The following is a 26,103-nucleotide window of genomic DNA, read 5'->3' on the forward strand; positions in this document are numbered from 1 at the left end:
GGCATGACTCAAAGTCGCTTCGATCCCCCCCCCCCCCCTCACTACCCCCCTTCCTGTTTGTTCTTATAATATAAAAATTGGAGGACGCTTAAGCTTCGCCTTTAAGAGTGGAACGCGATAGCATTCAAGGAGCCCTGACTGCTTTTCACGCTTCCCGGCAACTGCAGCTTGTGTTTACCTGCAAACGCAGGCGGCGAACGCTATGCACGAATGCGAGCTTTCTGGTTCTCTTTTTTTTTCCCCTGCACGGCGGGCGCCGCCGCTGCCACGGACGCGCGGAGGCAAACGCCATCTGGGTGGTGTTGCAAGAAACCGAGCGGGGCACGCCGCTCCCACGAAGACAGACCTCAAACGACAGCTGGAAAAGGGGTTCGTGTTTGAGTTTCCGCGTAACATAATTATGTCTTTCTCGTATATTCAAATTACAATCTGACGCTATTATGTCTGTAGGTTGTGAGTATGCCGTACTTTACGAATTTCCTGACGCATTTTTCTTTGAGAAATTCAGTTAGTGCAGTAACGCCTATGCGCCACGCGGAGGGCCTGCGTGGTGCGGGATGATATTTCTCTAACGGACAACGCCGCCGACGCGCCGACATGGAATTTTCTGCTACACGGGGCTATTAACGCTATCGCGTTAATATCGCCACAACGAAGCTGCGGTGTCACTAAGCGAGCGAGACGCGGAGCACCAAGCGTCAGCCTAATCACGAAGCATTGTCTTAAGCGCGGTTAAGCAGGGAAACGTAAACGGCACCGTCCCGCGAGCTTGCGCGTGCCAAGATTGTCAAGAATGCAAAGCGCCGACTGTGCTCCTTTCTTTGCAGGTGCCTACGGGAAAGTCTCGACATGGCCCATCTCTCAGCGAACGAAGCATTTTGGTAATTGGCAAGTCAACGACACGAAGTGAGAGAGGTCGCACATATATATGAGCATCACACATCGCCCGTCCTGTACAGTCTGTGATGAGATCCTCTTCCATATGTTGTGAATCATAGCGGTTGCGTATACGCTGCTTGTGTTACTATGGGCAGCACGAACGCAAGACAACGGAAGTGCATATTTCCTAACGTCTCGATGTGCGATAATGGAATCCAGTCAACACACACTGCTACCTATATATATATATATATATATATATATATATATATATATATATATATATATATATATATATATAAACAACCGCTCTTAATTGCTTTACGATCTCGCGAGATCAGATAGGCGGCATGCAGCGCAGGGTGCATTGCAGGAGCGCTGGAGAACCGGCTGCTGATCACAGGAGAAGCAGATGGACGGTGAAGAACTTGTATACGAGTTGACTCGACCACGTGGACTGCGTGGTAGCTACGAGCGCATTTAAATTTGCCTCACGCACAGCAGCTTCGCTATGCGACTCTTTCACCCTCATTAATCAGGTGAGTTGTATACGTGCGTATGCGTGTGCCCGCCTGGACAAGCTTTGTGAGCACGCAATCCGTTCCTCTCCTTTAAAGGGCCCTTCACCCGGTCACATTCGCCAATTTTGGTTATAAGTCGGAAATTGTTACGTGCCCTCTAAGGAGTGTTCTACCGCAATAATTTTTCAAATTAGTTCATTAATAGCAAAGATACAAATATTTGAAGTGCTGCGAACCCATGACTTCAAGCCACTGCAGGCAGTTTAATACGAAAGAAAGCCTTATATGGCTCGTGGCGCGAAAAATCCGGCGGCGTCCCCGGATATGGTCCAAAAAGCCACGGGTTCACAGAGACACACTCGTGCCACTGCTCGCGCGTTCGTCGTCGTCGTCGTCTTCCACAGCTGGCTCCGATGCCGCTAATCATGCCAGCGCTCCCATACTGCCGCTCCCTCTGCGAAGGCGCTGACGGCACTGGCCCGGTGCCGGTCGGTGCAGTGATTTCGGTGAGTTCTGTCGCGAGCTCCAATGGACGAACCTTCGACGGAGATGGTTCAAAAAGTCACGTGGTCACAGAGACAGATCCTCGCCAGTGGCCGGTCTATATATATCGCCGCGCGACGTCATCGGGAACACATCGCAATGCTTTCAATTCATCCTCGTAGGGATACCTAAGTGCCCTTGACTTCTTTTCTTCACCATATATCACCCATACATACTTCTGGTGTTGCTTGAGGGTTTTGTTCTAGAGCTTGCTCGAACGAAGTTGACTTTGCAGATGGAGATAACGTTCACACACTTATTTAAGTACTGCGCACTACACTGTTTGTGGTGCACATATGATCTTGTCCTGGTCAGCGCGCTGCTTCACCAATACGGTATGATGATTAATCACCAACTCGCCCATCTTTCCACATCACTGAACATATGAACTTATACGTTGCCGTTTTACTTTGGCTTGATGTTATGCACACCCGTGCTTAATTTTCAAGCCGTCTGCTTCTCTAAGGATTACTTCAATTACGCTTTTAAAGGTAGTGCAGCCGCCAAAAGCAACACTTTGTGGATTTTATTGTAGTCTTTGATGCAGCAAATTAGGTGCGAGATTCTTCAAGGACAACAGATTCCATAACTCAAAGGACGCCTACCTACGAGTTGCCTCTTATGTAAAACGATCCACCTAGCGCGCTGCTCTGTGGCGTCGTCTTCGATAAATTCAAGTTTTCAGAGTACAGAAGGCAAACTCACGGTCGTGAGCTTATTGGTCACAGTGAGTAGCGCCTATTTCGAAGGCAAGCGCAACAATGTTTCAAGCAGAATTGGTTTGAACCTGAAGCGCATCACTACAAAGCCTCCGCCCAATTGCCTGTCTAAACTCGAGCTCCTTCTCTTGGTTAACTTCGCTTTTTCATCACATTTCTTGGCTTCGATATGTGTTCATAAAGATCTGGAAAGATTAGATCGAGGAATCGCGCCGGAAACCAGTGTCCATATTATCCGCTAGGAATCAATATATCTTTGTTTTCAAAAATAACGTTTAAGAATATCGATCGTCGTCCTCAACATGACGTTCACACGCTTCGGACTTATCATGTGAGGCATTCTTCCTTTCTGCGTAGCCTATCAGGACCGCATATTCGTGGGTTTTCGCCGTGGGCAAAGCTGGACTGCACAGGAAACTTCTTCCTGTTATGTGACGCCTAAACGCTTCTGCGTGAAACTTTTCACCGGGCAAAACCACCCCACATCACATAACAACAGCATGATGACAGTATACGATAGAGCACCGCCGAAATCAATACGGAAGTGAAAGCAGCAGCGAAAGCAGAAACGGCAGAAGTGACGAAAGACGCGATCGCAGCGCCACTAGTTCGCGCGACCACCACTGCGGCCATGTCCCGAGCGGAGCTGTGAAACTGAAGTATGTCTAAGGACGTTGTCCGGGACTGCATATTTGAATTAAGAAGCCCGTACGTAGATGCCTACGTAAATTTGCATTACGTAAATGTCAACTGGAGTTGACTCTACTTGAATTTCAGTCGTGGGTTGTGGCTACCATAAAACTTGCAAGCAAATCGCGGAGTTATCTTTTCTATCGCCTAATATGAGAAACATGAGCCCTTAGGCAACTTTGTCTATATTTGTATTTTGCATAATAAACTAACAAACCTACGTTGCATATGAACTACTCATTGTTCATTGAAAGAGATGTTACAATGGCTAAAGTGGCGAAGGAACACCACACCAGGTGTGGTGTGTGGTGTTCCACAGGTGTGCTACTCGTATGGCCAAGCAAGGTAGTATCTATAACCAAAAGGGGATTAAAATTTTCGCTCCCCTAGTCGTCTTAGTGGAATTGTGCCGTCATTGTGATTCAGTGTTCGTATCGTCTCTTGTTGGAATGAAACACACGAAGCAACTGCGTTATCGCGTATTCAGAAATGCACCTTAACTTGAACCCCATGCTTGACGTGAACTAAATGACACCTTGCGTGAACGTGCCCAAGACGCTCGCTGTGTTTCCTTCGGCGCGTTCACGACAGGCGTCATGTAAATCAAGTCAAGTATGGGCTTCAAGTTAATATTCATTTCTGAATACGTGGGTTTGCTGCTGTTATGAGAAGCCGCGGAGGTCTGCGACTCCCTGAAGTAACTACTCTTAGCAGAGCACTGGCAGCTGAATCACTGCAAACTTGATTCAGGACGAAGAGTACCCTATAGGAGTTGGTTGTTGTTTTACTGGAGTAGCCTGCTGACAGGGAACTTCACCGCAGAAACGCACATGGCCCTCAATCGGAGACACCTTTCGTGATCTAAGTCTGAAGAAAAATGTTATCGCAGCAATGCCAGAAAAGTATTGCGGTGAAATATCTCCTTAAAGGGCCCCATAAGGCCACATAGCAAATTTTGGTTATGCGCTGGAAGTTGTTACATGCTCTCTAAGGAGTGTTCTACTGTAATGATTTTTCAGATTAGTTCATTAATAGCAAAGACAGAAATATTTGAAGTGCCGCGAACCCATGATTTTAGGAGGCGAGCGTCACCGCCAACATAGACACTCTCGCCACTTGCCCCGTCTAGCCTCCGCAAGCGAAATTCCTCCCCTGCGTTCTCCCATACCGGAGCCGGAGGATCACGTGACGAATACGTCACGGGCCCCGCCTTCTTTTCTCTCTCTGTCTCTCTCTCTCTCTCGCGCGCGTTTTTGCTGAGTGGCGCACTTCCGGTGACGGTATCGCGCGCGAGCTGCTGCGTTTGTCTCGTATCGCACAGAGGACGATTTTGCGCGCTCTGCACGATAACACCTGATTAGCGGTATAAGTCGGTGCCACAATCACGAGCACTGAGGCAGGCGCGAGAGGCTGAAAGAGCATAATCGCGGCGCTGGAACACGGCAGTAAATGACATAGTTTCGTTTTCTGCGCGCGCGACTGCATGGCGTGGGAACAAGCATAGTACATCTCTCTTGCTGTACGGTACGAAGTAAACAAAACACGCAGACATTCGGTTTGTAATTATTTCTCTAAACGTTAATTCGTCTATTGAAGCAACAGATAAAACAAATAACTGATGTTGCCTTGAATAATTCTCGAAATCACGTGTCACTATGACCAACGTCACAGCACTGCCATGTACGTAGGCGCACTTGTGCGATACACGTGCTTCCTAGGCTGGGAGCGAGGCGCCCGCGAGGAGAAGGGCAAACGGCGTTTGGTTTAAAATTTAAGCTTTTTCTGCGGCGCGTAGGAATGTAATACTTAGCAGACACTATCGTTAGTGCACATTGTATGCACTGCGCTTGTCAGCTCAAAATGGCCAGATCTGGTGAGGGGCCCTTTAAGAGGATGATCTCCTATGGCTCATTAAAATTTTGTTTTGACACCGACGCAGGCACCTGAACCACCTAAGTAACGTTGCGATGAAGGCCGGAATCAAAATAATCTAAACACAATGAACAATAATGTACAATATTTTACTATCTTTACTTGGTATATCTACATCTATAAATTTCTTTACTTGGTATATATATATATATATATATATATATATATATATATATATATATATATGGACAAATACGGGCTAATGATTTTTTTAGGGCCATGCGACAAAATTAAAACGCCATCCGAGCTATGAAGGCCTTCCTGTTATACTTACACTAGTAAGGTCTTATGGACATTCTTTGATCCTGTGTTAGTCATCTGGGAGTGATTTGTTTATTTATTCTTAGTTGTTTTCTTCTTCTTTTGTCTTTTGCACCTCTTCTTTATTGTTCCTCTTGGTGCCATCTCGAGCACCGCATCTAAAGTATAGCAAGCCCTGCATAAAGCAAGGCTGACATCTCCTGTTTTCTATATATATATATATATATATATATATATATATATATATATATATATATATATATCTGAAGCTGTCACCATGTGGCACGGTCACTGCTTCAAATGTGGCGTTAAATCAAACACGACGGGGTCTCGTCACTTCTGTTAGCCTCGTAATGCTTCGACGTGTCGCGCATGAAAATTTGAACCTGGTGCGAGCAGCCACGACCCACACGAAGAAACTGATACATCTAAACTATGTACGATCTGAAATTTATGCAGCACAGGAGTAAAACATAGAGAGAGAGAGAGAGAGGAAGAAAAATATAAAGGCAGAGACGTTGACCAGAAGAGAAAATCCGTTTTACTACCCTACACCCTGGTGAACGGGAGAGGAGGAGGTAGAAAGATAAGAACGTACACAGAGAAACAGTGAACACAGACATGCGATCACAGCCAGTCAGCATAGCATCACGTGCAGCACAATGAACGCCAATTCGGCCAACAGCCGTCTTTGCAGGTTTGTTGTGTAAGAATTGCAGCGGCGCCTTCGCCTCCCTCTGTTGCGACCGCGCAGGAGTACGACATTCAACACGAGGCCACGTGCTTGCTGACGTCGCGCAATTAAATTTCCCGTACGTTGCTTTATTAATCAACCGATTGTGACGAACTTAGCGAAAATAGAGTTTTTTTAAAAAAAACATCATTACTTTTTTTTTCAGTCTAAACTGATCTTAGTGATTCTCTCAGTTAGTGCCCCTGTAAGGAACCCATGGCGAGACCCAAAGGCAAACTCATATAGGAGAGTTTTCCTTTGGATAGTTGGTATACATGGTGTTAGGTACTAAACCAGAGCAAGCAAAAAAATAAAGACGGAATAATGAAGAAAGGAAAGGAAAAGAAAGACGGGACAAGCGAGGAAGAATGCTTCTCTTTATTGTCCGCGTCTTCGCGCTGTTCTCGGTCAAAATTGATCCGGCGCATTTCTCCCCGGCGTCTCTTGCAGCCTGCGCGAGTTCCTTTGGGAACGACATTGATCAATACGAATTACTGTGCCTTCACTTCATACTTGACTTAAAGCGCAAAAGACCAGCCAGGCCTTCACTTCGTCTCCCCCCTTTGACTTCCTTTCGCCCTGCAGTTAATAATGAATCGACACCAACCACAAGCCCGACTTTCAGTTCTTCTGCCAACTGGTTAGGTTTCGGAAGCGCCGCACTAATGTATTCTCGGTAGCGCACATACATGTGCAGCGATGCGCTGGCCTAAGATGTTAAAAGGAAGCCATTCGCGTTTCTCCAAGATCAAGGCTGACAAGCGCGGTGGTGATGCAGCCTGCGAAGCTCCGCGAATCTGGTGGTCTCTTATCGCGCGAACGGCGCTCATCCGGCGGTTCCCGCCTCGAGGGTTGCGTAGGGGGAGGGGGGTTCGAAGCGTGGAGCGCCGGCTAGAGGTCGGAACCGGAGGAGGCGTTTCCAGAAACGACGTTCACGCACGCATTGCTGCGGGGGAAACACCGCGCCGCGCGCTTTTCTGCGCGATGTTCCGCCGCTGCAGCAGGGGGCGACGTTTGGCGTGAGAACGTCGATGCCGTGCGCCTATACACGGCCGCTGTGTCCATTGTACCTCTTCCACAAGAAGCCCGAGGTCGCGAGAACTGCGCAAAGGTGATTTCACTCACTCGCCGCTGCGATGGATTCAATAAAGGAAGGAACAGACCTGAAGAAGAAGAAAAAGCTCCGAACCGAACCGTTATTTCCCCGCCACCTTGGAACGTATACCTTAACCGGAACTTATTTAAGAAACAGTGAACGCCTTTGACTTGCTCAGGCCCTCCGCGTGCGGGCGCGAGCTCACCACGTCTTACCTCCCCACCCCCATCTCATCTTTCTATTCCCTCTGTGAGACCTATAGTCGGTCAGAAAGTCCACTCGATCGCAAAAACTTCAAGAGTGCTTTGACTGACTTGTTGTGTGACGACTGTATAGGCCGGCGTTCCAGGACTTGTCTGTTACGAAAGCGGCCGGTCGTAAAGACGTGCCAGCGCGGTCGCGAGTGACTGCCTATGTGCGCTGTATTGGGGACAGTGACAAAGTACGTGCTCGATTGTTTCCACGTAGCCTGCAGTGGTCACACGCAGCACTATCCTCCCATCCGATGCGGAAAGCGAACGACTTTGTAAATGCGACACCAAGCCACAATCGGCAAAGTACCGTTGTTTCGGGTCGGGATAGTCCAGGTGGAGGTCGAAGTCGAAGACAGGGGTCCAGTCGATGCAGACGTGTGTGTTGCAAACTAGGTGTGTTCCACAACGATTGTGTGGCATCGTTTGCAAGCACTCGAAGTTTCGCTGCTGCATCTGTTCTTGACAGCGGGATTGGTTCCTGTGCGCCGTCTTCATGAGCAGATCTGGCAGCTTCATCGGCATATTCGTTGCCCATTATGCCACAGTGGCTAGGGAGCCACTGAAAGGTGACGTCGTGTCCTTGCTCGACGAGGCAATGAAGGAGCTCTATTTCGAGGACTAGTTGTTCGTAGGGTCCACGGCGTAAGGCGGAAAGCAAGCAATGTAGAGCTGCATTGGAGTCACGGAAAACACTCCATTTGTTAGGTGGTTCCTCACGAATTATGCGAAGTGCGCTACGAAGAGCAGCAACCTCCGCGGTTGATGTCGTCTGGTGTGATGTCTTGAACTTCAAGGTGGAGACTTTCGCAGGAAAAAAACACTAATCCTGCAGAACCATCCATGGCGGTTGAACCATCAGTGTATAGATGGGTATAATCACTGTATTTTCGTACAGCATGATCAGCGAAAGCTGCTTGAGAGCTGGTGATGAGAGTTCGGATTTCGTTCGAATTGCAGGTACTGTCAGTCGAACTTGTGGCTGAGCCAAGCACCAAGGAGGAAAAAAAAATCGTTGCAGCTGTGTAACCTGATGGAAGGTATATACGATAAGGCAGTATCGTCTGACAAAAAGAGGCATGTGGTCGGCCTCCTTTTTTTGCCCTTGAATTTTTTTGTGACTGCTTTCTGTATTCCCTATTCATTCCACCTTTCATTTCCCCTTCACCTAGCTTCCACCAGTGCAAGGTAGCAAACCAGAATTTTTTGGGTTAACCTCCCTGCCTTTCCCACCACGTTTCTCTCTCTCTCTCTATTCCCTCTTTCCCGTCACCCAGAGTAGGGTAGCCAAACAGACGCATTCATAGTTAACATGCCTTTCCTCCTCCTCCTATTGGAGAAACCATTCCGAACTGATCCGACAAGCGGTTCAGAAGGACCTCTGCATGAACCCACTGCCAGGGCACGTGCTAAGAGTAGAAACGTTAGACATGGCTCAAAGTCTCCCGCAGTCGGCAAACAACTCCCACGTTACAGGCAAGACTAAAATAATCTCAACTCAATTCTGACACGCTCATTATGTTTTCGGGTGTATTCGGGTCTCAAGTATGAACCTCGTCATGCCACTGAAACCGACTGACTCGGGTAATGCTCGATGACGCTCTGTTTACTTCCGTTCGTTTTCGGCGGGCGAAAATGCAAGTGCACCAGCTATATAATTTCTTTTGATGGTGAAATAAAGTAAGGGAGAAGGAAAGCCCCCCTTTGAGTCCAAAGACCAGGTATGTACGTGATAAAAGGGGTACTGAAGGAAAATATTAAGTCGAGCTAGATTGATGAAAGATGAGGCTTGTGTACAATAATGAATTTGTCATATATACCGAGAACAGTGAGCAACATTGTAAGCGAGCAAACGACGAAAATGAAAACTCGGAATGGCGCCACGTAAATCGTACTATGGTATAACTCTCCTGTGGCGTCAGCACTGGCTGATTCGCAGAAGGCGGCGGAGAGGAAGATCACCTGAGGATTACGTCAAGTTGTCCGTTATGGTGCGGACGATTCGAATTCAGGAGCAGCAGTTTCTACACAACAAAGTCATCGATTGGCACGCAGAGAACGATGATAGACTTTTAGACCTAGACTGATCTAGGTCGACTTAATGTCATATAGTGTTCCGAGAAAAACAGCGCAGCAACACAACTTTGGGAGGGGTTCGCCATAAAAAAGAAAACTTTGCATGCATCAGCCCACCTTCGTTCTTTATTCTTCTTTTTTTTTTGAAAAGGAGATTACATATCGCGACACCCAGATTTGTTTTGTTTCCGCGCATCTTGTCATTCGCCATCTCTTTTTGGTTGCAATAGCAGTTTGCAATATTTGTATGTATTCCTTGTTTGCATTATCTGTGTTTTGTTTTCAATTGGTATCCGATTCATAACGCTTGAAAATTTTCACTTCCCTTCATCACTGTTGCCAGATCCTTCTTTCATTCGTTATATTCTTTTTTATGTAGTAGTTGTCCCTCCAAATGTGACGTTGGCTATCCTTATTATCTTTCCGCCAGGTACGCGTGCATAAGGCCTTCCGATATATGAATAAACCAGCTGTTGATAGCAAAACAGCGCCTGTGTTGTTCCGCCTTTCGGTGGTATTGTTGCTCCGCTATCTTTGTCGAAATGTTGGCCACCCGACTAGCCCAACTTCGAACTTTTGTAAAGAAATGAATATTTTCCTTTAGAACCTGAAGGAATTTTCAGTGTGGCCTACATTTGTTCAACTTGGCACAGGTACGTGAAGTAAAAAAATTGAAGGACACTTTGTGAATTCCAAAGTGTGTTCGGCGAAAGCCTGTGGCCATTCGACTGACTATGCCATGTCTTTTTTTGTTTTTTTTTTGGTTTTTTTTTTTGTGCATGATATTCCCAGTGGAATGGGAACAAGCTTTCGCCGAACACACTTTGGAATTTACAAAACAAAGTATCCTTCATTTTTTGACAAAGATTGACAAAGTGTAGTTTGAAGTAAACGATGAACTGTTCATTCATAAATTCTTTGTCTTTAATTTAATGCCCCATGAATTCCTTATGCTTGGCTGGGTCGACGTCTACGAGAGCTGCCTTGTGATCGCTGAAATGTTATGATATGTATACTCGAGATCTTTGGTGGTTGGATATGTCTGGATATGCTATGCGCCGCTGTGTCATCAAGTGATTGCTGAGAGAGTGTAAGGAGGAGAGGCCACAGCTGGCACCGTTACAGGGCACGGACGGACGGACGTTCGGACGCCGCCGCTGTGCCATCACGTGATTGCTGAGATTGTGTAAGGGGGAGAGGCCACAGCTGTGGCGGCGCAACTGTTGCTATGCGCCGCTGTGCCATCACGTGGTTGCTGAGAGAGTGTGAGGGGGAGAGGCCACAGCTGGCACCGTTCCAGGGCACGGACGGACTTACGATCGGACATCGCGAATATGAGCCATTAAAGGCTTTCGCCTTAATACCGGGCAATCGGTGTAGGTTGTAACTGTGCGAAATGCGGCAACTCAACGAGAAGTAACACAACCTCTGTAGCTGCGTTTTGGGGGCAGTGCCACATGAGATAAGGTAACTGCTCTCCATCAACTATACAGCAAACTACAAAATGGCGCAAAATCCCGTTACGTGGAAGGTGTGTTAATTAAAAAAATATGGGGCCTGATTATGAGGCACGCCGTAGTGGGGGACTCTGGAAAATTTCGACCACCTGAGGTTCGTTAAGGTGTACCTAAATCTAAGTACACGGGTGTTTTCGCATTTCGCCCCCCCCCCCCCCCCCCCCCCCCAATCGAGAAGCGGCCGCCGTGACGGGATGGTGTGTCACACACACACACACACACACACACACACACACACACACACACACACACACACACACACACACACACACACACACACACACACACACACACACACACACACACACACACACACACACACACACACGCACGCACGCACGCACGCACGCACGCACGCACGCACATCACTCACTCACGCACGCACGCACGCACGCACGCACGCACGCACGCACGCACGCACGCACGCACGCACGCACGCACGCACTCACGCACGCGCGCGCGCACACACACACACACACACACACACACACACACACACACACACACACACACACACACACACACACACACACACACACACACAAAACGATATGATAGCGTATAAAGTTCCAGCCCTTTGAAATAAAGGAACTTATATGAGTGTTACCGGTTGCAACAGCTGTAACCGTTAGAACTCGGTTGCAGGCTGTACAGAACAGAACTTCCTTTGTAAGGGCAACGCCTGTCACAAAGGCCTGTGTCGTTTCCAACAGACTTGATATATTAGTCCGTAACCAGTCGCTTAGCCTCAACGAGTGAGGTTCACGAAGCTGTAAGGTGCAACTAAATGGAATTAAGTGTCTTTACAACGCATTCGGCACTGCGGCCTTCGAAAATAAATCCCTGCCTGCCTGCGCGCCTCGGGTCACAGGTGTCCAATGTTGTGCGTAATGTTAAAGACACCAGATATACATCGGTCCACGTCACCTAAGGGAGAAAAAGAACTATCTATTGCTCAAACAAATTGGATGGCGAGAGGTTGAGAAACGGCTGTTGTTAAAACTTTTCATTCTCCTTAATTCTGAACCATAATGAACACGTACGAACCATTTCAAGCCAGTTCGAACCATTATATTCTTACTCCGGAGCTGAACCTGAACCTAACTGGAAAACATGCAGATACCTGAACTCAAATCGAACCCGAAACCGTTTCGGTTCGACGCTTGGTATACAGGAAGAGTTTCGAGGTTTCGCATCCGACCTTTTATAAACAAATTCATCGGCTAACATTCGAGTGAACACGGTAGTTCCCTTTGCATAACCGCACACACTCGGAAGAGTATACCCAGCCAGTGTATTTTTGCTGGCTGAAACATCCGCAAGTTTGCACTTGGAGGAGAAGAAGAAGAAGAAGAAGAAGAAGAAGAAGAAGAAGAAGAAGAAGAAGAAGAAGAAGAAGAAGAAGAAGAAGAAGAAGAAATATGCCGTATAACGCGGTCACTTCATGAGCGGTTGCCGGGACGACCTCGCTCATCATCCTTATACCGAGGTCACTGAGGGCACGCACGCATTTATAGCGACGGCTCGAAAAAAAAAAAAGGAGCCAAAAGAGCGGATTGCGGTCGGCGGCGGCGCCGGAACGAGGCGCAAGGAGCGCTAAATCAGTGTGAACTCAGGCCACGAAAAGTGGGCTAGTCGCCTGCTGGTTGCGAGAGGTGGAGGTGCATATAGAACGATAGAAGCAGGGACACAGAGGTCCCAAAAGAGTTCCGGTTTAAGCCCTCTAGAACGACACAAGTTACAATAGCCTATGAATATATAGAACTCTTCAGCTGGCAGCAGTTTATGTGAACAGGTAGAACGCTTGACAAATGAATTGTTTAACTGTAAAGTACCACAAGAAAGCTGCATACATGAGCTCGACGCAGGGGGCCCGTCCCTTATTTCTGAACGCATCAAGAGCGTGCGCCTATATGTAGTAAACTATGGGCCAAAATACTTATTTTTCCTTGGCTAACTTGGCTGTCGAAAATATACACGATCGCGGAAGTTTTTTTGGGGTCATGAAAACACTGCTGTAGCAGTGCGGATAAAAAGGACACAAGAGGTGCTGCTGCGGCCTGCCTGTCCCGTGGAGACGGCGATGCCGTCTGTATCATCTCTTATCTCGATCAACCACATCCAGACTACAACGTGATAACAAAATGCATTCAGACAAAATTTTGACCTCAATCTATACTGATATTACTTGGATTTTGGTGGCGTCCCCTCAGGCCTATAGTTAATATCTGATCGGTAAAAGTGGACTTCATTGTACTCTGAAGGAGCCAACGAGTAATGTTAGAGAGTTTCGAGAACATTTACTGCGCAAAGAAAAGTTTACATACAAATACGAGATACTATTTAGAAATCGATGACGCCACGCCGACATATATCAGCGCTGCGGTATCAGCGCGAACTTTTAGGAAATGGAAGTTCTGCTTTGATTTCCTGTTCTACTATACAACCTGCTACCATGAAAAAGTTTTTTAAGCAATACTTTATCAGTCTAAACTTATTTAGTTAGTTTTCCTTTAACTGTCCATCGTGGGTAAGATAAAATATAATAAAAATAATAATAAAAGGAAAGCGCAACTTTATTACAGTTCTGACCATATAAGTAACAATCTTCAATACGCATAATAGACTGTTGCTTCTGAACATACCACGCCGAACGTTGATACTGCATCCCATTCTCAAAAATAATGTATTGGCGCCGCCACCTTGTGCTGAGACACAAACAATTTCCCACTTTGTGTGTGAAACATCGAACGCATCCGTAAAACCACACGAATCCACTCTGACTGTATCATAGTACCTGTCAGGTGGTTGTACCAGACCGAAAACGGCAGCGCTAAGAGCCCAGGTGGTGGCACTCAAACGATTTCGTAAAAATAGTATACACTTTTAGCAAGCTTGCACCAACTCAACCTACGTAACACTTTTTTTCTTTTTTTTAAATCTCAGCCTTGAAGTTAACCAGTTAAAGACCCACACATTCCTTGAACGGAATGTTGGCAGCGTTAACCACTTTTCATAAAATCTGTTGCTAGGATAACAGACACATTTTCCTACTTTTCGGGAAGTTTTTTGCCGGTTGACGATGCTCTTTTCGGTAAAGAACGCTAAGAAAATGACACGGCCTTAAAGACAAGGAAATTAACCCGGCTCTGCTGTAGTGAAATACATGTATCTATTATTTAGCGCACTATATCAGACACACGGGGCTGGTAAGGGAACTCTTATGTACAGTTCCTCGTGCTTAAGCCAAGTTTAACGCACCGTTGATATTTCATTCGGTGCATTGCATACGAGGTTTTTGTAGAGAATTTGCAAACATGCTCGCTGTCTCGAATAAGAGTAGAATACTTATCAATTCGATTCGTAGTATATCTGCAGGAACATCACGTTCAGCATTTTAGAACGTTCACTCGTTGACGAATTTCGGGACGCGTTCTGGTTATAGGAGCATGCGCGAAGCAAATATCCACGCAGGTTGCTGAGTTGCCACCTCGAACACGCCTGCTCGTGTGCCTACTCAGCAGGAAGTCTTAATTAATCAGCCGCAGAGCCTGTTATAATATTTAGAAAGTTATGCGGGACATAGGTCGTCGTTGCACCGGGAAAGAGCCTGCGTGTGGTCTGTAGCAACTTTCCAGATTACCGTTAAAACCCGCGGTATACATACCAGGGACACTATTACGATGCCACCGGGGTAACTTTGGGGCCACAAGAAGGAGAACTTTGTCTGCTCGTAACACTGTCAAAAACGATCACTTTATTTTTTAACGCGATAACGTCAAGGGCCCCGTGTCGCAGAAAATGCGGCGTCGGCAACCGGCATCGGCGGGCGATGTCGGCGGGTGGCGGAGATCATCACCAACCACCCCGACCGCGCAGGCCCTCCACGTGGTGCAAGGTTTTGGTGAACAAAAATTGAACTTCTCACAGTGAAATCCGCCAGAAAAATGATAAAGTACGACTTTACCATTCGGCGTCTGATTCGCCGTGGGATTGTTTACCAATCGGCGTCGGATTGTAATTTGAATGTACGAGAAAACCTAATTCGGCTACGAGGAAACTCAAACACAAACCCCTTTTCCAGCATTTCTACCAGACCTACAGCCGCGCGTTCGGGTACTTGCGAAAATGATATCCAGATGGCGCTCGCATCCCAGGTAGGTCAAATTGGGACTTCGCCTGCTAATTCGTTTTGGACACGCGCGCGCATCGGGGCAATAGCAAACATTAATAAAATAATAAGAAAGGTGCTAGGGCCTTAAGCAACCACGGCGGGTTCTAGTGAATTCGAGAGCGCCATTGGTGGAGTTTGGCCATGCTTACGTGATCGACACCTTCGTCCTGCAGTGGACATAAATATAGGCTGATGATGATGATATGATCGAAATGATACGGGTGCTGTTGTGGATTTAATGGCATTGGATTGGGCACACACACACGCATGCATGCACACCACACACACACACACACACACACACACACACACACACACACACACACACACACACACACACACACACACACACACACACACACACACACACACACACACACACACACACACCACACACACACACACACACACACACACACACACACACACACACACACACACACACACACACACACACACACACACACACACCACACACACACACACACACACACACACACACACACACACACACACACACCACACACACACACACACACACACACACACACACACACACACACACACACACACACACACACACCCATGCACCCCCCCTCCCCCCCCCCCCCACACACACACAAACGCGCGCGCGCGCGGTTTTATAATTCCATAGCAAGTAAGTTATGGTATGTATGCGTACGAACACACACACACGCAAACAGAGAGAGAAGAGATCTCTGTGTCGGAAGGGAACGAAAACAAAAACGCAAAACAAAACAAAACGATATTTTTGACTGGAACGAAAACGTAACCGAAACGTTATTTAATATTTTGTTTCGGAGTGAAACAGAAATATTTTTTATCGGTTTTCGGTTCAAGGGGAAAGTCGGCAGTCCGAAACAACCGATGTCAGCTAGGCAACGTCAGAATTAGCGCGTATCTCAGGTGTCCGCATAAGCGCGTATACCTCAGGCAGGGATAGTGCGAGCGATAGCCGGTCGAGCGCTCCACTAATCTAAGCCTGCCGCTCGATGGACTAGCAGATCGGCATCGTAGAAAAACCCAGGGCTTGCGCGCTGATGAGCTTATCCTGTCGTTTTCTACGGGTACAACGCTTTATTACCGAAGTGTTATCGTTCGTTTATGTTCGTTTAAGTTCGCTTTATCGGAACAGCGGTCTCTCTTTTGGGCGAGCGCACTCGATGACATGCTGCTTCTGAAATCATGATCAATGCCTTAACTCAAGACACTGAGCATGATCTCAGAATTCATAATTCACTTATTGCGAAGAATAAATGTCTTTATCGTTACATTGCTTCGAAGATGTTTGCATGCTAACCAAAACCGTTGTGAACCGTTACGGATCATTTTTTTTTTTTTTGGTCCGGAGCGAAACCGGGAACGGAACTCTTTTCAGCTGAACAAAACTAAAACCAGAACGAAAAACATTTCGTCCCGACACCCTGGAAGAGAGGCAAACACGCACAGACACCGCGCGCAGCAGGCAGCTAGCTGTGCGAGCCAAAGTACACACAAGCATTGATGCAGCTGCGATGCCGACAGGAACGGGAAGCTCGCGAGTGCGATAGACAAATGCAGGAACAGAAGGGGACATAGACAGCGGCATCTGTTTCGAGGTAATCAGCAGCGCGGATGACGAATCATCGCCCGCGTCATGCAAGCCGCACTCGGAAGCTGCACAGCGCGAGAGCGAAGCCCGCGCGTACGTGCAGGTGCTTCCGTTTTTTCTTTCTTTTTTTTTTATTCCGCGTCCCTCCCGACTCGCGCATATACGTCAGCACAAAGGACGTATACACCGCGGCGCCCCTGAATCCCAGGGACGTTGACTCCTGCGGGCGGGCGGACGCGACAAGTGCGCATATAGCGTATGCAACCTTGAATCACGTGTCGCGCGATTGTGATATATGTGCGCTCGACGCATGCATACCACTCGCGCGTCCGTGAAAAATGAGAGTCCGAAAGAAACGAGAATTGTATATGCAACGTGCCTCCTCTGGGCTACCTCACTGTAATGCACAACCCGCTAACGTCCCCATTACAGACTTGCCGCAAACTTATAACGTTATAACGGAAGGCCTATCCATCACGTATACATGTTTAACCATGCCAGAATAAGAAGAACCGGTGTCAATGGAAGGAAAGACGCCGTCGGCAGGGAGTTAGATGGAGTATGATGATGAGATTAGGAAATTTGTAGGCACGAGGTGAGTGCGATCGTTGCGGGACGAATGCTGTGCTGGAAGATATCTGGGGAGAGGGCGTTGCCCCGAAGTGGTGGCGCTGGTGGCATATGTCAGCTATACAGTACGCGTCTCGTAATTCTCAATTCGCAGCGTGCTTTTGTTGCACGTTTCAACGTAAAAGTGAAACAAGTACCCCGTAACACAGCACTTATCAAAAATTTGTTCGCAGAAAAAGGCGAGTTACATTTCAATGTGGAGTGCAGCTCGATCGAAACTGCATCGTGACCTATAGTCCCATTCGGAGGTTTGTCGTCATTCTGGTGGTTTGGGTTTTGGTTCTTGCACAAAGGACATGGAATGCGTTGTGAGCCAAGATCCAAATAATAATAATAATAATAATAATAATAATAATAATAATAATAATAATAATAATAATAATAATAATAATAATAATAATAATAATAATAATAATAATAATAATAATAATAATAATAATAAACTGGACAATCCTGACTATGAAGCTCACGGATGTTCCCTTTGGCTACAGCTGCATGTAAGCTAAGCTGATATACTCACACGATGCACAAGTTGTGTTGATCTTACGATAAAAAGATGGTTAGAGAATCTGTTCAATTGGAACACGTTAGATTACTTCCGCACTATAGCCAATCAGACTGTACGCCACCGTAGACAAAGTTCACTCAGCTTGCCGCTCGTTAAAACGACTGTGCACGCCTCATTTCGCTATCAGCGGAGTTAAATACCCGTGACTGCACAGGGAGGGAGTGTTCTTATCACAAAACCGAACATTATTAGCAACTCCGCTTTGGTCTAACACGCTGATGCGTGTGTAACTTTAGCCATCCGACACCGGTTTCGCGACCTGCCCAATATAGGGAGTTGTTGAAGTAGGCGACTCCAACTTAGGGGACGCTATCGGCCGTGCATACGAAACAAAGCAAGAGAGAGTACAACAGAACGCAAATGGCGGTATGGCGTTTTGCGTATACGTAAAGCCACTCGAGTGCGCCATTTTTAAAACTCCATTAATGTTAATCTTCAGTGTTCCTTTAATTGCCGTAGGATCTGCCGGGCAATCATGAGTACATTACTTCCCAAGTACGTATCGCAGATGAGGACGCTTATACTGCTGTTAATTTTTGAATTGCGATGGAGACCTGCATTAAGGCATAATGTTTCGTATATGCATTATATGTGCGCCTGTGTTGTGTATATGAATTTAAGCATGTACTGTCTTGAGTCTGTTGTAATGTACCCAACGATCATGGCTGCATGGTTGTGGCGATGTAGCGGACCCACAGCGGTTTCTCAGTGGCTATGGCGTTGGGCTGCTGAGCTCAAGGCAGCGGGTTCGGTTCGGGCCGCGGGTGCTGCATTCTTACGGGGCAGAATGCAAAAACGCTCATGCAAAAAAAAAGAAAAAATGTTGGTCAAAATTAGTCCCGAATCTCCCATGGCCATACGGCGTGAATCTCATAATCAGATCGGGATTTCGGGCATGTAAAACCCCAGAATTTAATTTCAATTGAACTGCAGCAGAGGCCAACTTGCTGTAGAAGACGGCCACTTCTCACAAACTACGTTACCTTCTTTTCTTGATAGAATATTTCAAAGGTTCGTATCGAGCGATTTCTGTATTCGCCCTTACGACGTCTTGGGAACACCGAAGCTTATACGACGTTAAGTGGCATAGAATTTGAGCATAATCTGGCAGTTCTCTATAGCTGGCTCGAGGGACGGGCGAGTGCAGGTTATTGCTGTACAAATAACACGCGAGCCGGCGTTCAATACCAGCAACAAAGACACAAAGAAAACAGTTGCTCTCATCTATGGTATACGCCATACGCGCTAATATGTGTCGCACGCTGCGTCTTCGGTAAACGTAATTAATCATCGACAAATGATAACAATGAGTTTCCTTGACAGAAACAAACACTGGGGGAAAAGTAGTACTATACGCCTAAAACATTCGAACATGGTATCACGAGTGGACGAAGAGTATTCTACAGTAGCATTACCACGCTATCACACTGCAGGCGGGTATATATGTTTATGTGAGCAGACGATATGGAAGCATTGAAAGGTAAGAATCTTGTGTCGCTGCTGCAATTTCAGAAATAATTCGACAACACTGAACACAGAACCGAAGAAGCTTAGAACTTGTTGAGTGATACAGAATATATAAATAGTAAACAGAAGTAGCGCAGCTTTTTTTTTTTTGCGTGTGTGGGTTTGTGTCTGTCGCAGACAGCAGATTGAGAAACTGTCGTTATAAGACAAGTCTACGGTGTCCAGAATACTCTGCAAGAGCGACGAAAGACATCAGCAAACAAACCAGGAAGATTGGACAAGCGCCTTTGGACTGTACAAGCAAAATACTCCTGACGAGTCAGCTGAAGCAAAAGGCTAAGGTCCTGTTGATATATTGCTTAGGTGAAAACACCTGTAAATAACTTCTCTTGATAGTTGGTACAGTATATCGGTGCAGCCGGCTGGGGGGGGGGGGGGGGGATGGTATTCTTTAGATATGGACAGTGTTTTAGCTGATTAGTAGTGCGTCCATTTTCATCTAGGGTAGAATTGTTTTAACATTTTATATGATCGCCGAATATACGTATATACATGCGGGATTTCTCCACCAAACGTCCAAAGTTTGACAGGGAGAGAGAGAGAACTCATTAGGGAAAGGCAGGGAGGTTAACCAGGCTGAGCTCGGTATAGGCTATCCTGCACTGGGGAAGAGGGAAAGGGGATTGAAAGAGGAGAAGGGAGAGAGGAGTTCACACTTGGTGCACCCATTGTCTGCGTCATAGAATGGACCGGTTCCAGTTATTTACTGAGTTGTGCGGTGGGACAGCGGTTTGTTTCTTTTTCCTCCTTGCTGTTTTTTGTAATCTTCTCTCTCTCTCTCTTTTTTTCGTAACAGAAAGAATTGAGTTATATGCAACGAACTTTTCTACGTCAGGCTCTCTACAGCAACTAATTTAAACATATTAAAAAACGCACAAGGAAGGACAACGCAATTTAAAGAGATTAAACATCACTGCCAAATTTGACTCTCACCTGGCGGCTTTCTTTAGCTGCAAAATAATGTAACACTCTAGGGGGAAAAATAGTCACAAGCACGAGACACACTTCGATGTAAAATGTTCTTTGTGTAGTTCACTCAGTTCAATTAAAATGAAAGCAACTCAAGTCAGAGCAGAGTATAGACGATCAATCAAGATCCTTTGTTAAAGGTTTCTGCAACGGACTTGAATAGGAACACTGCTTGGAAGACAATTAGGACGTCGTACGCCTGGATAACGCACAAAGAGCGATGACGCAGAGCAGTCACCTGAACGAGCTCACCGCGAAACAACGACGTGCTCCGTGCAACTTGAACACTAATTAACAAAGCGTTAATGGCCGCATTTTCTTTTCTTTTATTTTATTTTCTTTCCTTTTTAAAGCGAAGCTTTATTTGCCTCGAGATTGGGTAGGCGCCAGTGTGACACGAGAGGTATAAATAAAATCTTTAAAATGTAGTTGACTGTGTTAACGACATTCTTCTCTGTGTCCTCACACCTGTCGTCAAGGTTCTTACCTCGACAAGCACCGTGCGTCGACTTCGTTCTCCTGACGTTGCTGTGTAGATCTCTGACGACGTGCATCTGTCACACCACTTGATTTGGCACTCGCATTTCGAACTATCTTGCGAACGGCGTAGTGCATGGGGCTTACAAAAATTAACTTAGATTAACGACCCTTTCGGTTGGTAAATATAAACATTTCATGAGATTACACGTTGCATAGTATGTAAGTAAATACAACTGTAGGCATTGTCATTAGTTGTATAGCATTTAATTAACAGCTTCACTAAAGCTTCCCTTGATAAATTGTAACATGTGCCTTTAATCTATATATCCGTTCTTCCTTTTTTTATTTCCGCGACCTCGATCCAGGCCACGGCGGCCGTATTTCGATGGAGGCGAAATGCAAAAACGCCCGTGCGCTTGCGTTGTAGTGCACGTTAAAGAACCCTATGTGGTAAAAAAAAAAAATCACAGCATATCCACGGGGTGAATGATGATGAGTGGGCGAAGCTCCGGAGGGAATCATCGGATCTCCCGCTTAAGGGGACGCTAGCACAAACGCGTTAGAAACGTGCAGTACTCTCTAGTAAGGGGGAGCGTCCACAGCGTCTTACGCAGCCATTTACACATGCCGGAACGTGCACCGCGTTTGCCGACGCCATCACATGACCGCTGAGAGAGTATACCCCCCGCATTCATAAACGCTCCTCGACTTGAACTTGACTTGCCACCGCCTTGGGCAGCGCGTTCCAAACGCGTTGAAGGTAAGACGGAGAGGCCACAGCGTCTTACACCAGCTTCTTACATGGGCCGTAACGCGCTAGCACAAACGCGTTAGAAACGCGCTAGAAACGCGGCCTTTCGTTAATGTTGGGTATTTATTGCCATCGTGGTGCTTGTGTCTATGTGTGCTTCGTGGCGTAGTGGGCTAACGCCGCGCGCTTGGAAGCGAGGGGTCCCTGGTTCGATTCCGCGCTACGGACACAACTTTCGGAAATTTTTTTTTTCATAAAACGCCGGAAGCGTTCTCCGGAAGCGGAACCGGAAGCGGAACCGGAAGTGGAACCGGAAGCGGAAGTAGGCTTCCAGTTATACTATGCGTATATGTATATGTGGGTATACATACATATACGGACACACAACGCCATCTATTGAGCAATTCATAAAACTAGACGTGGCTACCTACTACGACGGGGACGAACGGGTGCCGCTATAGGCAGTATTCACTCGCGCGCCGCGCGCGGTGCATTGTGGGACAAGTCGCCATTTTGCAGTCCTCTGAGTAGTCGAGTGGCAGCCTGCCTACACGAAGGTCTTGTAGTCAGTGCAACATGGTGTATTGCGCGATCGTCGGCTGCAATGCCCGCACGCAGAGCAAGTTGCAGAAAGCAGAGAGCAATGCGCCGGATCGTGGTTTTTTTAAAGTGCCGAAAGTGCGCACGAACGAGTGTGAGAAGACGAAAGTTCTCTCGGAAGAGCGTCGTCGTGTTTGGCTGGCGCGTATCAACCGAGCCGGCATTGCGGACCCTGACAAGCACCGCGTCTGCTCACGGCATTTCTTATCAGGTATGGTGACAGTTTTATCTTCGTGATAGTGTTAAGTGCACAAATAAAAGAGAAAACAACCGAGATGCAAGCGTTCAGCATCGTTTAAGCATTGTGTTGAAAACAGCACGTAACTTAGCTAGCTTGTGTGAACGAAAACTTGGAAAGCTTTCACGGACAGATTTGGAAACAGCGGTAACGTTACTGTGGTTTTATCTAGCTTGTCACGTTGAACGAAAGAGCCGCGAAGTAAATTTCGTATCTGCTGTGCGTTCAACGTAAACATCGCATCACTCATCTACGCAGGCAAGCCCGCCGGTCTCTTTGACGACTGCAGTCCTGACTGGGCTCCTTCGCTGCATTTAGGACACGATAGTAAAGCGGCTTGCGGGAGCCGATACATTCGGCTGAAAGCACGACGAACCCAACGGCAGCAATCCCATCCGACAGGTAACGAATGTTTGGCGCATGTATTTTGAGCCGCAAAAACTCTTCACCAGCGAAGACTTCACGATTGCTTCGTTTACAAATGCAGTTGCAGCCGCGGATGTACATCCAGCCGGAGACATGCCGCCTGGGTCGCATGCTGACGAGACTGATGCAGTGCAGTCCTTGGAATCTGGTGAGTGCCACTGTGTAACGAGTCTGACCTTTGTTGCTGCTGCTTTTTAGCACTGGTAGTAAACTGCTCAGAGCTGGTGCAAGCAAACCCTGGAATGTTTTGATTGGGCAGAATGTCTAATGAGGAGTGGCACATTTGACATGTGTTGTTTTATCATCTGATGTATTCGTGTATTGCACTTTTCTTTTTTCTAGGCATAAGCTGCCAAACTGAGATGACTGGGAGCGATATCATTCAGCTTCAAAAGGAAGTAGTCAGCCTACGAGAAGAGCTTGGATCTGCGAAGGTGGAACTAGCAGCAGGAAAATTCACCGAAAACGCATTGCGCCATAATGATGAAAAGGTGTCATATTATACTGGGCTGCCAACATTTTTGATGCTCTTCTCCTTGTTCAACATTCTCAAAGAACACGTCTCACATTCTTCCAGAAATGTCCTCACGCAGTTTGAGGAGCTCTTTCTGTTCCTCATGCGGATGAGGCTTGGCATTCACCTTCAAGATTTGGCATATCGCTTCAAGGTGTCACAGCCAACCGCTTCGAGAATTTGTGAGAAGTGGCTAGATGTTTGCTACGACCGCCTGAGTCCACTGGTGTACTGGCCTGAGAAAGAAGACGTAATGAGAACGATGCCAGTTTGTTTTGTTGAGAATTTTGGGCTAAACGTGAGGGTTATATTAGATTGCTTTGAAGTTTTCATCCAGAGGCCAAGTTCGCTTCTAACACGAGCTCAAACATGGTCCCACTACAAACATCACAACACTGTGAAGTTCCTGCTAGCAATATGCCCACAAGGGATGATAACGCACATTTCAAAAGCATTTGGTGGCCGTGCTAGCGACAAGCTAATCACTGAGGACAGCGGTGTTCTACAATTGCTTGACAGAGGTGACATTGTTTTGGCAGACAGGGGCTTCCTGATAGCAGAAAGTGTCGGGATGTGTTGTGCCACACTGGCAATCCCTGCCTTTACAAAAGGGAAAAGGCAGCTTTCCAGCAGGGAGGTTGAGCAAACAAGGGAAATCGCTAATGTGCGAATTCATGTAGAGAGGGTAATAGGAATGGTGCGGAACAAATACACCATACTGAAGGGGACATTGCCAGTAGAGGTTCTGAGAAAGAACAACAACCATGAATGTCCAATCGACAAGATTGTGAGAGTGTGCTGTGCACTAACAAACTTGTGCAATACCATAGTGCCATTTGATTAGCCCTTTGATGACAAAGGTTTTTTTGTTTGTGCATCTCACCTTTGCTAGGTCTTCTTGCGTGATTGTTCAGCATACATTTCGTACTACTAAAGCATGCACTGTTCAAATGTGTCTATTAGGACCGTCTTATCCGCACCAGACGTCTTGCCTATTACAAATGGCAAATAAGTGCTTTACTTATGACCTAATTCTTGATAAATTGAAGAACCACACAAAAGTACCAGTGAAAGGATGACATGTGAGCAGTGATGCCTGCAAATAGCTTTTTACGATATTTGAAGCACACTTATTTTTTTATGTGTTTGCTTAGAACCTGTATTTACTTTTAGTAGTATTTTTTGTAAATATAGTGATTTTCTTGCACGTCAAGACCAAGATTATACATATTTTCGACCTTGTGTACACTTGATTCTTGATGTTTTCATTTGATTTGTGTATGAAAGAATGTTTTCGTATGATTTGTGTAATTGTAAGCTGTGTACACCATGTAATATTTCGAAGCTCCTCTTACCCAATGCTCATTCTTTGGGTGTGTTATTTATTTTAAATAAATAAATCAATCAACTAAAAAGAAATTCACTTTTATTTAGTATCACGACATGACCTGCAAAACCAAAGCAGGCCTTTTGGTGCTCTTTTCAATCCTACACAACTGAAATGAAACCATTTCACATGGCAGTTTTCATTGTCACAGGCAATCATTCTGCCTTTCTCGGGTCCCCTGCAAACACAGAAAGTCTCAGCTGGAACATCACATTCATCACTTCTTTGTGGGTCCTGGTGGTTGAGCACGAGAGCATTTGACTCAAACGGCACCAACGCTGCGGCTGAATCGTTGTTTGATCCTTTAGGAGGCTCGAGGTCGTCAACCTTGTTGTGCAAGTCGTTCTTACTGTCCGAGAACCACCGCGCAACGAGCTCTGGCAACAAGACGGTTCTGAAAAAGCTGCTTGCCGTTAAAATCAGTGGTGCAATGAAGCTGTCGTCTTTCTTGATTCTCTGTACATTGATTTCTTGTGCATTCCACAGAACAAAATCAGCATAACTTTTCTTGCACACGAACATTTGCACTTGAATCTGATAATAGTAGCGGTGAGTTGGCTTCAACTTCAGCTCACCATCAACTTCTCTCACACAACTGTTTGCGTCTTTAAGCAAGTCAGTGAGGCGTCCATCTTTCACCTTCCATGGGCACTTCACTTCTACTACACCTGCACCACAGCAGCTGCACTCGACAAGCATGTCGGGGGTTGCAGCTAAAAACAAATGTTCCTTGCAAATAAAAAGTCCCGCTTCTGTGAAAGCTGTGTCATTGTGAAGCACTGTTATCAACTTCCTGTATTTTGCAAGAGCCTCTGCTTCTTTCTCTCTGCCGTATCTGACTGCAGGGACTGAGAGTTTGTTGGAGTGCGGGGAGCAAATGCGGCTAATCAGGCTTTTGGACGGAGCAGTTAACTGCGTGTGACACACTTCATAGAGGGTCGAGGCAGTAATGCGGCCTGTTCTGTAAGAAAACCAATTAATGCTTCTTGCCTGGTTTCGTGTACGTTGC

The 26,103-nt window shown here is 46.5% G+C and overlaps 2 protein-coding genes across 2 annotated transcripts in view; one reads left to right on the plus strand and one right to left on the minus strand.

The window, feature by feature from the left end:
- The window catches only part of LOC119455859 (protein draper-like), a 224,578-nt gene that overhangs the window by 93,158 nt on the left and 105,317 nt on the right, over positions 1–26,103 (minus strand). The window lies entirely within an intron of this gene.
- LOC125946389 (uncharacterized) lies at positions 22,391–24,615 on the plus strand. The gene is made up of 4 exons (XM_049669380.1): positions 22,391–22,740; positions 23,026–23,169; positions 23,255–23,341; positions 23,536–24,615. The coding sequence occupies exons 1-4, from the start codon at positions 22,506–22,508 to the stop codon at positions 24,549–24,551; spliced, it is 1,482 nt and encodes a 493-aa protein (XP_049525337.1). The 5' UTR covers positions 22,391–22,505; the 3' UTR covers positions 24,552–24,615.

The sequence above is a fragment of the Dermacentor silvarum genome, chromosome 6, assembly GCF_013339745.2.
Source record: "Dermacentor silvarum isolate Dsil-2018 chromosome 6, BIME_Dsil_1.4, whole genome shotgun sequence".
Taxonomy (NCBI): Eukaryota; Metazoa; Arthropoda; class Arachnida; order Ixodida; family Ixodidae; genus Dermacentor; species Dermacentor silvarum.